Source organism: Cynocephalus volans, chromosome 2, assembly GCF_027409185.1.
Source record: "Cynocephalus volans isolate mCynVol1 chromosome 2, mCynVol1.pri, whole genome shotgun sequence".
NCBI lineage: Eukaryota > Metazoa > Chordata > Mammalia > Dermoptera > Cynocephalidae > Cynocephalus > Cynocephalus volans.
This window is the reverse complement of record NC_084461.1, coordinates 186,342,921-186,356,681: the sequence shown is the minus strand read 5'-3', so window position 1 is coordinate 186,356,681 and position 13,761 is coordinate 186,342,921. Positions and strand designations below refer to the sequence as shown.

At 48.3% G+C, this 13,761-nt stretch overlaps 1 protein-coding gene across 9 annotated transcripts in view; it reads right to left on the bottom strand.

The window, feature by feature from the left end:
- PITPNM2 (phosphatidylinositol transfer protein membrane associated 2) overlaps positions 1-13,761 on the bottom strand; it is a 148,840-nt gene that overhangs the window by 35,922 nt on the left and 99,157 nt on the right. For 8 of the 9 annotated variants that reach the window (XM_063085346.1, XM_063085351.1, XM_063085349.1 and 5 more), the window contains one exon: positions 3,433-3,605. In XM_063085346.1, coding sequence (XP_062941416.1) covers positions 3,433-3,510 — 78 coding nt within the window. In that variant the 5' untranslated portion in view covers positions 3,511-3,605. Of the gene's footprint in view, positions 1-3,432; positions 3,606-13,761 lie in introns of those variants that run through there. The other variant, XM_063085353.1, reaches the window with a different exon arrangement.

Here is a 13,761-nt window from a genome sequence, read left to right as displayed (position 1 = left end):
CTGAAACCTTCATACATTCCTGGTGGGAATGCGACACGTGCAGACGCCGTGGAAAACAATCTGGCAGTTCTTCAAAATGTTGAATAGAGTTACCATACGATCCAGCAATTCCATTCCCAGGTGTAGACCCACACGAAATGAAAACAGGGACTCAGACAGAGAGTTGTGTGTTAATGTTAACTCAAATATCCATCAACTGATGAACAGATACACAAAATGTGGCAGGCATATCCCTGCAATGGGATACTATGATTCAGCCATAAAAAGGAACGAAGGACTGATACACACATGGAAGAGCCTTGAAAAACATCATGCTGAGTGAAAGAAGCCACACACAAAAGGCCACATATCATATGACTCCATTTGTCTGAAATGTCCAGAATAGGCAAGGCCAGAGACAGAGAGTAGATCAGTGGTTGCTGGGGGCTGGGGGTGGGACAGGGGAGTGGGGAATGACTGCTGATGGGTATGGGGTGATGAAAATTTTCGAAATAGAGGTGGTGGTTGCACAGCACTGTGAATGTGCTAAATGCCACTGAGTTGTTCACTTTAAAGTGTGATGTGAATTTCACCCCAATAAAAGGAAAGCAAACCAACACCCAATCAAAGAAGCCTAAAGCCTCCAATCTGAGCAGAATTGCTTCCAAGTTCGATAGATAGCCAACAGCTCGAGCCCTGTCCTGTGCAGAGGCTGGGCAGGCCAGTGACTTGCCCTCAGAGAGTTCATGATCAATGGGTGCAACAATGTCCCAGAGCTCGTTTTGTCAGAGCTGTGACAGGGTGCTGTGACACTGAGAACACAGCCATGCATCTGCCTGTCCTGTTCTGTGACTCAGCTGTGACAGTGCTGGCTGGGGGCCCTAAGGACACAGGAAACTTCCCAGTTGGTGTCTCTAGCACGAACCTGTGGGCTCCCTAGTATGGAGCCATGGTAATGACACTGAAGACTGTGGCACCTTGGACACAGTGATTCAGTTCTTAGACCAGGGACAGCACACACCAAGGACACAGGTACAGCACACCAGCATCTGATCCCTACCTGCCATCAACCCATCCACCTGCCCCAACAGTCATCTCTGGGGGCTCAGACAGAACCGCTGGATGCCAGCCTGCTGCCTATGAGAGCTGCCCTTCAGGAAGCCCCACAGCCTTCCCAGAGGGAAGCTGACCGCCCAGCCCAGCCTGAGCAGGGAGCTCACAACCATGCTCCCCAATCAGCCCTCCAAGCATGCTGGTGCTCGCCATAGTAATACCTTTCCTGGCGATACCTGGCTGGTTTCACCTTTCCATTTGGACAGGAAAGCAGATGTGTGCACATACGCTTGCTCACCCAGAGATGCACAGGGAAAGACCCTGGAAACTCAGAGCAACAGAAATGAGTCCAGCCAGCACTTAGAGGCTGTGCTGGCTAGAGGGAGGCCATCCACGAAGGGTGTGAGAGTTGGACGCTCATGACCCGCAAGGTGGGAGACGGTTCTATCTGTTGCAAGCCCAGTTAACAGAGTTTAAGGCTCATCAAAAGACACTGCACATGTGTTGGCTCGATGGGAGGAGCCTGGGCTGTGTGGAGTGGAGGAAGGTCCGAGTATCACATGCGGGGTTGTGCAATGCTTGACAATTACATTCACAGGAGTCTTAAGAATAGACGTTCCAAAAAAAAAAAATCAAAAGATGGGTGGAAATGGCGGGTGCTTTGAAGAGCCCAGTGTGGACGAGATTCTGTGCTTGAGGAAAGCTCTAGGTTATCCTAGAGGCTGGAGGTCAGTCCTCCTGGATTCAGACCGTCCACCCAGGAGGTCAGGGGCATTGAGGGGCTGCCTGCCATGGTCTGGGCTCACCCTGGCTTGGGTGGGAATTGAGAAGCTGTAGGACAAACAGTGGCTTTGGCAGATCATCCAGGCCCTTATACTGGCTGAGCTATTTCCACAGTGCTCAGAGTAGGGGGCTGATTTAAGCCTCTTCCTCTCTCCTCGCTCTCTAGAAATAATTAAGGGGTAAGTGGTTCAAGAGGGAATTGAGTGGTGCTTCTGAAGCAGCTCAGAGCAAACACCCCCCAGAGAGGCTGGATTCACCTCTTGTTCTCTTCCCAGCCAAGCCTCCCATGCAGGTGGTGGTGGGGGGGGGGGGGGTCCGGCCCAACCGCAGTAGCCCAGGCAAGCCCAGGAGTGGGAGGTGGAGACCCTGCCAGCCGGGTCTCTCTCCCTGTACCAACAGCTCCATGTGATGTGTGATGAGGGGGCTACACAGCAAGAAGCCAGACTGAGACCACCCCACTTTGTAGCAGGGACAGGAGGCACCAATGTGCCTGCCAGAGGCAGGCTGAGAGCAGGTTCACAACCAGTGTGGGAGGCCCTGAGACCCTCAACTTGGAGAAAAGCTGCCGGGCTGGGCCAAGGGCCAGCAAGAAGCCAGCAGGACAGCTGTGATGGGAACTCTGCAGGGCAGGGGCCTCAGTGGGACCCCATCAAGTGAGAGCAGTGGTCACATGCAGCATCTGGGCCAGAAGCACCATTTCCTGGTGCTCTTCATCACATGTTCTGGGGTGGTCAGGCACTGAGCAGGGAGACTAGCCATGTCTCCAGGGAGTGGATAATATTCTCTAATCACAGGAACCTGTCATCCTCCAACTCCTTTGTGACTCTATAAATTAGCCACATATCCAACACTGCTGCCTTGCAGGCAGCCGAGGCAGTGAGGAAAGCGGGATCCTGGGAGCCAGGAGATGGGCTGTGTGTTCCTGGGCATTAAACTTCTCTGGGCCTCACACCTTCCTGTCTGTCAAATGGGGTGTTATGAACTGAATGTGTCTGGCCCCAACCCAATTCTTATGTTGAAGCCTTAACCCCCAATGTGATGGTATCTCGAGATGGGGCCTTTGGGAGGTGATTAGTCTTTGATGAGGTTATGAGGGTAGAGCCCTCATGATGGGGTTGGTGTCTTCGTAAGAAGAGAAAAAGACACAAGAGCTCTCTCCCTCTCTCTTTGTTGTGCGAGGACACAGGGAGAACACGGTGTGTACAAGCCAGGGGGAGAATCTGCCAGGCCTTGACCTGGGACTTCTGGCCTCCAGAACTGTGAGGAATAAGTTCCTGTTGCTTAAGCCCCCAGTCTATGGTATTTGGTGATGGCAGCCTGAGCTGACTACGACATGGGGACAGTATCTGGACCAGTGAGAATTTGAGTGCTGAATGCAAGGGAGGGTGTTAGTGTTCTAAGTGCCAGGGACACAGGGCTGGCGAGACAACCTGATGCCACTAACACCCACGAAGCACCACCATGTACTTGGCATCGTGCATGGGAGCAGGAAGTCCAGAGCAATTCAGACACTTGTTAGGAGCCTGGGGTGGACACTACACTGTGAAGGCCATGATGTCACACACCCACATGCAGTTACCTGTGTGCCCTCATGGTGGCTTGCCCCATGACCTGTACCTGTATCATGTACAGCTGGGCGATGCGGTACTCCTCCACAGTCATTGGCAGAGGAATCCGATATTCCTTTATAATCATCTTGGAGTCCACGCCTTCCCAGCGATGGGGAACTGCGAGTTGGGACTTCTACACGAGGTTCCTTAAATGACCATGACAAAATTCACCAAGGACCCCTAAAAGAGAGAGAGAACAGTACAGTCACTTTCTGCACAGAGGGACAGCCTGGACTAGCCCTGAGGCTAGAGTTCTGGTCTGGACTCTGGCATGAGCCAACCTGCCTCTCTGACCATCCTCTGTTTTCCTCGTGTGCTAAGCGATCTTCCAGATCTGCCGAAAAACCAAGTGAGAGGCTGTGTGTAAACTCTGATCAACAGCCCCAGGGAAGTAAAGGATTGTCACCCTATTAGCAAGGGCCAGGGAAAGAGCTCCATGCTCTTGTTTTACTCACAGTCCTAACAAGCTGCAGCATTGGTTTTCCGATTCTGTAGTGGCAACCCTGGGCTGCAGCAAGGAACGATGGCTGGTCATGGGAAAGAAGGCAGATCAAACAAGACTATGAAAATTAGATGCAAGAGACTTAACAGTCAGCAGCCTGAGCCCCTTCAGTGTTGGGGCAATCAGTCCTGCTCATGTGCAGACGGCATCACTGTGTTCTGGCAGAAGACCCTAAAGTTTGGTTTCAGTTCAATTTGATAATAAACATTTAGGGCTGGCCAGTTAGATCAGTTGGTTGGAGCACAGCCTTGCAACACCAAGGTCAAGAGTTCAGATAATAAACATTTATTAGCACCTGTTCTTTTTTTCTTTCTTTCTTTCTTTTTTTTTTTTTTTTTTCTTTTGGCGTCTGGATGGTACAAGGATCAAACCCTGGACCTTTGTGTTATCAGCACCATGCTATGACCACGCGAGCCAACTGATCTGCCCCGGAACCAATTTTAAAGTTGACATTGGGCAAGGAAGGTCTCTGAGGTAGAAGAGACAAAGAAGATAAGCAAACGGTGTATTCCCACTAACTTCTATTTAAGATGACAAGGATTACATCTTATGAAGATTTGCACCTAACACAATCAAATTTTTAAAAACGTACTTAGTGCTTGAAGGAGGTACACTCACAGTTACTGGAAATGGCATCACCTGTTATAATCCAAGCCCTAGATGGCTGAGGCTTTGCTGTAAATATTCACTTGTTACCTCCACAGGTTATGTGCTATATGAACTTGAAGCTAGTGAAGTTTTCCAAGATGGACAGTGGAAGAACTAGGATAGCTTTTTAGAAAGACCCCTCTGAAGATGACAGTCAGGGAGGATTCATGGTGACCACAGGCAGGACACTGGCTAAATGGTAAGAGTAAGGGCCCGGCCAGCCAGGCAGCCTCTGCAAGGCACCAATCTATATGGGCACAGAAGCATCGTCCAGGCACTAAAGCATTACTGTGCATCTAACAAGACTGAGAAAAGCATATTTACCAGAACTCCCAGGAAGATCGGCATATAGGGTTGAAAGAAATCCTTTAATAAGCCACTTAGGGAGACAGCAACTGTAATAACCTGAAATGACCCCCATATTGATCACTTCTTCACAGCAGGTAGGAATGTAGGAATTCTCAAATCCAGTTGCTTTAAATATAGTCCAAATAAACATATTTTTGGCCAATTAGAGCCTATCTACTATACATACACCATGAAACAACACCCAATATGTGCTAGCCACAGATAAGACAACCCTGGAGCCACAGAAGACCCCAGACCCCTACTACCCTTGGGAGTTCTCTGACTCAGAGACATCACTTGGACTCATAAGCATCCTTCTAGTTCCCCGCTCCCTGGGGAGTCCCTCGTCCTCTCCCCCTCCTGGGAGAACTCTTGCTGGAACTCTTGCTGGGAGGGGCTTTCCCGCTCATGCAACCCAGTCAACCCTGAAATCACCACAGTGGGGAGGGACTGAACTCCCCAAAGCCTATGCTCAAGAGAAAAGGGATCATTGCTGGCTTGCTCCAAGGATAGTAGGTCTGGCGACCAGCCTCATGGAATGTGGACATAGAGCCTGAGGGAAAAGCAGAGGCTGATGGCTGCCCGGGGAGTTCTTCCCCACGGCCCCTTACTCAGCTTTGAGGCTGCCTGCCCCAGGCCCACTGTCTATGCTCAAGTCTGGCTGGAAGCTGAGGCCACAGGACAGAGAAGCAAGGGCGCAGGCTGCACCACATCCCACGGGAACGAGAGCCCACTCAGTGGAAGCAGAGTCTAAGTGTGACACCTGGATGGGCTTCCAGGTGGTTAAGAGGGTGGTGCAGGCACCTGCCTTGGGAAACCTCCTCACACAAAGGAGAGAACCGGAAGCTTGGAAGAAGGAGCTGGATGAAATTAGGATTGGAAGCAGGATATGGAAAACTGCAGTTCAGCAGGACCATATTCCCAAAGCTTTTCCACGTGGTTCTTCACTGAAGCCCCAGGATTAGCAGACCCACATGGCACTGCAGAAGTCACAGAAGAGGAAGCTGGAGCTACCATGCACCCCCGGGATATGTGGCACCCACACCTACATCTGTGGGGCCTCAGGTGTGCTCCTTTACTGCATGGGGTAAATGCAATGGCCCAGAGTGACCTTGAGCAAGTCCTTTGTCATCATCTAACAACAAAGAGGTCAGACATGTCTCTAAATGTTTTTCAGACACTCCAGGAGTCTAAGCAATGTCCCCTTCAGGATCTTAACCCCCCTACCGTGAATGACCTGCCTGTGTGCTCACCTACAACCAAATCAGACCATCCTCCAGTCTCTTGGTTTTCTGGCCTGCCAAGTGCTGCTGCAGACCCACGGGTTAGGGGCGAGGCAGGACCCGCAGGCTGAACTGAGCATATTCCTTAAACACCTCCACCTCCTGAAATCAGCCAGGGATGAAATCTCAGCCTGAGCTAGCACCGAAGACACTGACTTGGGTCTCTGAGAGCCTGTGTCTGGACAGGTACATAATGATGCTCCCCACAGACAAGCTGCCAGATGAGCTATAATCACATAGGTGGTGTCTACACCTCCACATGAAGAGAAGGGACAGAGACAGAGAGGGGACACAAACCCAGAGGGCTCAGAGGCCTTTGGTAGCTCCTACCACCAGGGTGGATCTGGGCTAAAGGCAATGCTTAGGGCCAACCGGGGGCAGCAGCCACGCGACCATTCCAGAACTGCTGAACAACTTGGACACTTAGGATACAATTCCACCTAACGCTGGGTTGGAGAAAATCAACTGCATTTCTGCCCATGAGGACCTTTATAAAGAGCTACAGAGGTAGGTAGGTACAGAGAGAGATAGAAGGAAAGAATAAATAAATAGTTTTGTACAGTTATAGTTAAGTGCATGGGTGACTAAGAGCAGGAAAGACAGCTCAGGACTTCAGAGTGACACAAAATGTGGTGGGAGGTCACAGTTTGGAGCTCAGTCTAGAATCCAATGGCAAAACCTGACAATGCCTTTACTAGCTATGGGATCTCCTAGAGCAAGTCTCTGTATCTGCTGAGCCTCCATCTCTCCATATGCAAATGAGGATAATACCACCTGACTTCCAGAGTTTTCAGAGTGTCATTAAAATGAGACAAGCACAGGTGAAGGGCTCCCCAGGTGCCAGAGGCGGGTGTTTGTCACTCAGTCGGGAAACACTTCATGGAAGGTAGAGCTGGGCTTCTGAGATCCATGGGATTCTGCTTGGCAGAGAAGGAAGCAGGCATGAGGAGGTCACCTCCTGGAGAAGGAGCAGAATGAGCCCAGGCCCAGGAGCAGAAATAGCCATCAGCACCCCCTCCCACAGGTGTGTCCCAGGGAGATGGGGTGGGGGTGCAGAAGCCACCCTGCTGCTACTTGCCTGGGGGAGGACAATGCTTGAGGCTGAGACCAGCCATTCCCCACAGCTTCAAGTGGCTGCCCACCCACAAGTCCATGAAGTTCAATGCCAGGTGTAGGGCAGGAGCAGGTAGACCAGAGACTGTCACAGGCTTCTAGGGGTGCCCTCTCCCCCAGGGGAGAAAAGACACACACAGCAGAAAAGGAGTGACCATCATCCTGTGAACCAGCCCCTGGAAAGCCTGTGCTTACCCCACGCCCAGTAAGGCTCCTCTTTGGGAAGGCTTCAGAGCTCAGCATCCTCTCAGGATGCCCCCAGAAGGGCAGCAGAATTCAGGAAAGGGACATGATTTCTGAGTGCTGGCTGCTTTGGGAATTGTCTGTCCAGAAGCTCACTCTGAAGGCGCCTACAGCCTCTGTTTGGTCAAGTACCAGCCTTTTCCTTAGTTAAGAAACAAAGCCAGGCCTGTTTCTTCTTGGCTACACCTATGCTAGTGCACCTGATGTCCTGTTAGAGATGGCAAGTAGGAACATTTCTATTCCACTGTCCTCCCTTAAAAACAATGAAAAACTACTAAAGACAGAACAGTCACCGTCACTGATAAAATGAGAGAATTGCTACACCCCTTAACCACAAACAGTGTAGGACACCAGCCATGAAGTCTGAGCTGGGAGGAAGGAACATGCCAAGAGCTAACACACACCGCTTTGGACCCCAATAAGTACCACCTCCTGAAAGTCACAGACACAAAGCCTCTTGTTAGAAAGCTGAGATCTAGGGCTGTGGATGTGTCCAAGGAAAGGTGGGGAATCTCCCTGTTTTTGTTTTGTTTTTCACTTTTTATTGAAGTATCACATACGTACAAAAAAGTGCACAAATCATAAGTACAAATTTTCACACACCCATATGACCAGCACCCACATCAAGAAACAGAAAATTAACAAGCCCAGAAGCCTCTTGTGTTCCTCTGGCCACATTCCACCAACCATGGATGACCACTGTCCTGCCTTTTGCCTGTTTCTGTACTTTATATTAGGGTGAAGCCCATGAACTGCCAGCATTTAACTTTTACCTACAGAACCAGCAATTTCAGATGGAACGATATTGCATCTACTCTTTTGTGTTGGGTTTCTTTTGATTGACATTATGTTTACAGGATTCATCCAAGTACACATAGTTGTAGATCACTCATTCTCATCACTGTATAGTATTCCATTGGTGAATATACTATAACTGACTTAACCATTCTATCGTGATGGGCATTTGGGTTATTTGCAGTTAGGGGCTGATATGAATGTAGTCCACGCAGAGACGTGATTTCACATTGTGGAATGGAAGAGGTGTGGGTGCTGAGGGGGAAATCATGCTAGCATGACATTCCTATGATAGAACCTAGTTTTTTAGCTAAGGTTGATGCTGGGAGTGAAGTGGGGCTTGGGAGGGAGAAGAGGCATTGGGGGGTGAAGAAAGTCAAGCACCTAAAGAGCTTTGCTGTGAGCCACAATGACCTCATGAACCCTGAAACTTGAGAGATGGAATCCCAGGGCAGAGGATAAATCAGGGCTCTGAGAAGAAAGTCGTCCAGACAATAAGCTCAAAATGCAGCTTCAGACTGTTCCAGATCACTCACCACATCCTCCACACACTGCTATCTGGACTGTAGTTAAGGAATAACAATCAGAAAGGAACCCACATGGGTCCTATGCATTAAGGAAGGGCAGATGAAAACATACATCACAAGAGGAATCATCCAGAGAAATATAGAAAGACTTCAGAGAACATAGTTATCTGTAGACTCAAAGAAATTACAGATATAATCTCTTAAAAATTAGTGGGGGTTGGGCCAAGCCCGTGGCGCACTCGGGAGAGTGCGGCACTGGGAGTGCAGCGACGCTCCTGCGCCACCGCGGGTTTGGATCCTATATAGGAATGGCCGGTGCGCTCACTGGCTGAGTGCCAGTCACAAAAAAAGACAAAAAAAAAAAAAAAAAAAAAATTAGTGGGGGTGGGAAAAAAGAGAGAAATTTTAAAAAGAAATTATTTGATGACAGAAAGAGATGAAAAATTAAAAGGTGAGCTAGCTTAGCTTGGGGGGGGGAGTGGGAAAGGAAAATAAATACATCACAGATATTTTTTAAAAGCTCTACTAGTAAGGTGAAAAACTAGAGATGCAGTGGACAGGTTTGAGGAAATCACATAAAATTAAGTGGAGAATGATAATAAGACAGAATGACAGATATGGAGGCAAAAGGAAATCCAACATATACATAACTGGTGTGATTCTGGAAGAAAACAGAATGAGAGAACAGGGGGGAAAAGTATTCCAATATATAATAGGAAATTTTCCTAAAATAAAAAAGACTTGATTTCTGCAGACTAACTGGGATTCTGTGTCCCAGGAAAAATTGATGGCATAAGTAATAGCAAGACACATCCTGAAAAAGTTACTGACCTTACAGGATAAAGAAAGAACCACATAATGAGGAGGCTCAGGGAGACAGGTTGGGGGAAATCAGATTACTCCCCAGCAATACAATTTCAAAACTTAATGGAGCAGTATCCACAGAGTTCTAAGAGAAAAAATTTGAAACCAGAATTTCATACCCTGCCGAACTGTCCTTTAAGTATTAAGTTATTAAACATTCTGAACCATGAGTTTAGGGGCTTAGACACCCATCAAGTCTTCTTTTAAAAATTACTTGATCTTGAAATCCAAAAGATAAATCAAAATAAATTCATCAGTGGAGAAATTTCGATGAGTATCGAGTTGATATTTTTGCAATCTTGGCAATTATGGTTATTGAATATGAATAGAATATAGAAACCTCAACAATTTACACAATTAATAACAAAAATTGGGAGTGGAAGAACAGAGGTAGACATATAATTTCCCCAACTTCCAAGCCATGGAAGTTGGTTCATTACATAGGCAAAACAGTTAATGAAGGAAGAATAGGCAGAGCATGGAGGATGTTTAGGGCAGTGAAACTGTTCTGTATGATACTACAGTGGGGGATACATGTTGTACACTTGCCAAAACTCATAGAATGTACAACACCAAGAGTGAACCTAATATGAACTATAGACTTTGGGTGATGATGTATCAATGGAAGTTTGCTAACTGTAACAAATGTACCACTCTAGTGTAGGAAGTTGATGGTGGGGCATTGTTGATGTGGGACCAGGTTAATATGGAAACTTTCTGTACTTTCCACTCAATTTTGCTGTGAACCTAAAACTGCTATTAAAAAGTAATGTTTATTACTTGTAAAAAATTAATGATTTTAACCTTTTAAAAGTTTTTCTCTCAGAAAGTAGATTAGAAGTAACCAGGAGCTAGGGGGAGGAGGAATGGAGAAGTCATTGTTTAATGGTTAGAGTTAATATTTGGGTGATGAGAAAGCTTGGAAATGGTAGAGGTGATGGTTGCATGACACTGTGAATATACTTAGTGCAATGGAATTGTACATTTAAAAATGGTTAAAACGGCAAATTTTATGTTTGCTATGGTTTGAATGTTTGTCCCCTCCCAAACTCACACTGAAATTTAATTGCCATTGCAACAGTATTAAGAAGTGGTTACGCCATGAGGTCTCTGCTTTCATGAATGAATTAATGCCATTATTGTAGAAGTGGGTTCCTTATGAAACCCCTTCTCTCCCCCTCTCGTTCTCTCTCTCCCTTGTCCCTCTTTGCTCTTTTGCCATGTGATGCCTTCTGCCATGTAATGACACAGCAAGAAAGTCCTCGCCAGATGCTCGCACCTTGATATTGGACTTCCCAGCTTCTGGAATTGTGAGCCAATAGATTCTGTTCATTGTAAATTACTCAGTCTAAAATACTCTGTTATAGCAACACAAAACGGACTAAGACAATGTTATATATAGACACACATATATATTTACCACAATTTAAAAAATCCAATAATGTAATATACCAAAACCACTGACTTGCCTACTTTAAATGAGTAAATTTTATGGTACATAAATTAGAACTCAATAAAGCTATTTTTAAAAGTTTTTCTTTTTTTCCCTTAAATTTAGCCTTTTAGGACTGTTATCACTTCTGATGAAGAAACGTTTTTCTGAAGTTTAGCAATTTCCTTCCATTTCATTTTAGATACATGCAAATAGATTTGTCTTCGGTTAAACTGAAATAAAATTAAAGATTTTTATTTTAAAAATGCATGTAGAACATGATTCATCTTTAAAAAAAAATTACCATTTTATATACGTCTGTTTGTACAAAGTCTGGAATAGATAAATATTCACTGAATGGTGGTGAGGCAGTTATCTCAAATTGATGGAATTTTGGGAAACTTTGGCACTTTTCTATATGACTCGACTTTTCATGAAATAGCAGCAGCAGCAGAGTTTGAGCAGTATGTGTGCAAATGGCCAGAGAAGGGTAGTTAGTGCAGTGATTAAAATCAAGGACTTTGAACCTAGACCTGCCACCTCCTAGCTGTGACTGTAGGCAAATCACTTAATCGCTTTGATTTTTCATTTTATCTTCTACCGTAGGGGTAAGAATAGCACCTACCCTCTTGGGTTGTCTTATGGGTTAAATGAGATGATGCATATAAAGTGCTCAGCCCAGTTCCAGCCAGCACCCGACTAGTGGTAGTGAGTACGCAGGCACTAGGACAATGCCCAGCAGGCTCTCGAGCCAGGTGCCTGTGACATAGGGCCTGGGCTTTCCTGGCTGGGCTGCCTACCCCCAGGTGCAGACACTAAACCCACTGGCAGCAGGGAAGTGGTCCGACAGCCAGGCACAGAGGAATGTCCGCAGGAGGAATGGCCCTGTTTAGGTGCGGCTGGCTTACAGCTGGACAGGATCCTACTTCCTTTCTTGCTGGTTGAGAGCCTGAGGCCAGGGAGCACGGGCAGACCCCTCCCCACACTAGGGAAGCAGTGTGACTTGTGTGTCTGCCTGTCCCCTGAGCCCTTCGACCAGCAGCCGAACCCTCAGACAATCTCATTATACCCACTCGGCTGCCTGGGCGCGAGATAGACACACATTTCATCTCGTCTCTGCTGGAGTCGTGATGAGTTAGATGGAATTATATTGTACTGTTTTCCACAGGGCAGCTTTCAGGGCCTGGCACAGTGATAGGGAAAAAGAAAAATACAGGTCTCCAGAGGCCCTTCTGTGAGGAAAGCCAGGCAAGGGGTCTGGGTGACCATCCACGTGCATATCCCACTCGGCCCCTCTCCACGGAGAACAGAGACCCTCTTTGGAGCCTCAAATAGAACGCTTGGGCCCCAGCCTTCAGAAAACCCTTGGGGTTCCAGACCCCTGTATTTATGACCCTAGAAACGACCCCCAGCCCCATGTTCATCAGTGTCTTTGAGGACCCAACAGGGCCAGACCATGTCAGAATGGGGGCCATTTCGTGTGACATCCAGGGAGGCCATGGGAGCAAGAGAGTCCAGCCCTGGACAAGGTATGGGCTGCAGCCAGGCCAGGGATCTGGGCACAGGCAGATAGTTGGAGAGGAGGTGTGAGGATGTCACCCAAGTCCAGGGGCACGGTCTCTCGCAAAAACATAGCCTTGGACCCTAAAGGTCTTCCCGACCCTACAAGCTTTACAGTGGAAAGATGCGGGCAGCTGGGTGGAGATGTGTGGTGAAGACTTAAGGCAGATTATCAGGGCTTGGCTCAGAAGGGTGAGCGGGGAGGCGGCTGGCTTCTTGGGTGGAGACCACGGTGAGACTCACTGACCAGGAGGGCAGGCAGGAGAATTGAGTTTACAGAACTAATCTGGTTTTCCGTGATTAGTGGGGGTTTGACGTCACAGATGGAATTCAGGAGTGAGGCTGTGTGGAGACACGGGGATGGACTCCATCCACATGCAATTCAACTGCCTTCTGGCTAGTGAGTCTGCAAGATGCTCCATGCCAGGCCAGCAGGAGCCTGGCCTCTTGCAGCAGCAGGGAGGGCAGGAACCGCAGTCAAGCCCAGGGCCCCACAGCTGGAAGCTCCCTCTGGCTCTCTGGGTCTCTCAGCCTCTTACTCTAGGAAAGCCCCCTCCTCTGCTCTCTGCTTCCCGAACCCACAGGTCCCCAAGCAGGGGCTGCAGGGATTAAGAGTGACAGCACTTCCTCCCCAGGTGCAGGAAACCAGCCCCCACGCCTCTCTGAACATCCAGCTGTGTCTAGGGATGAGTGGGAGGGCAATGGGCCGCCTGAGGGGTACGGAGTGAGGGGCTATCCCTTGTGCCCAGGGACCAGCCCCAGGCCTGGGGGTGCAGGAAGTGGAAGGTTGCTCTGCATGGGTGTGGGAGGCTGGCACTGACCAGCTGCCCCTCAGTGCCCTGGGGCTACAGGTAGGAGGAGCTTGTCCCCCACAGATTGGCCTCCAACCCCTGCCCCAGAGCAGTCCCACCTTTATCCCTCAGAGACTGGGCTTCCACCAGAGGTATCTTTGGAAGAAAGGGCTCTGTGCCAAGAAACAAGTCGAGGACCCTGCTCCAGTCCAACCTCACTTTATAAACAA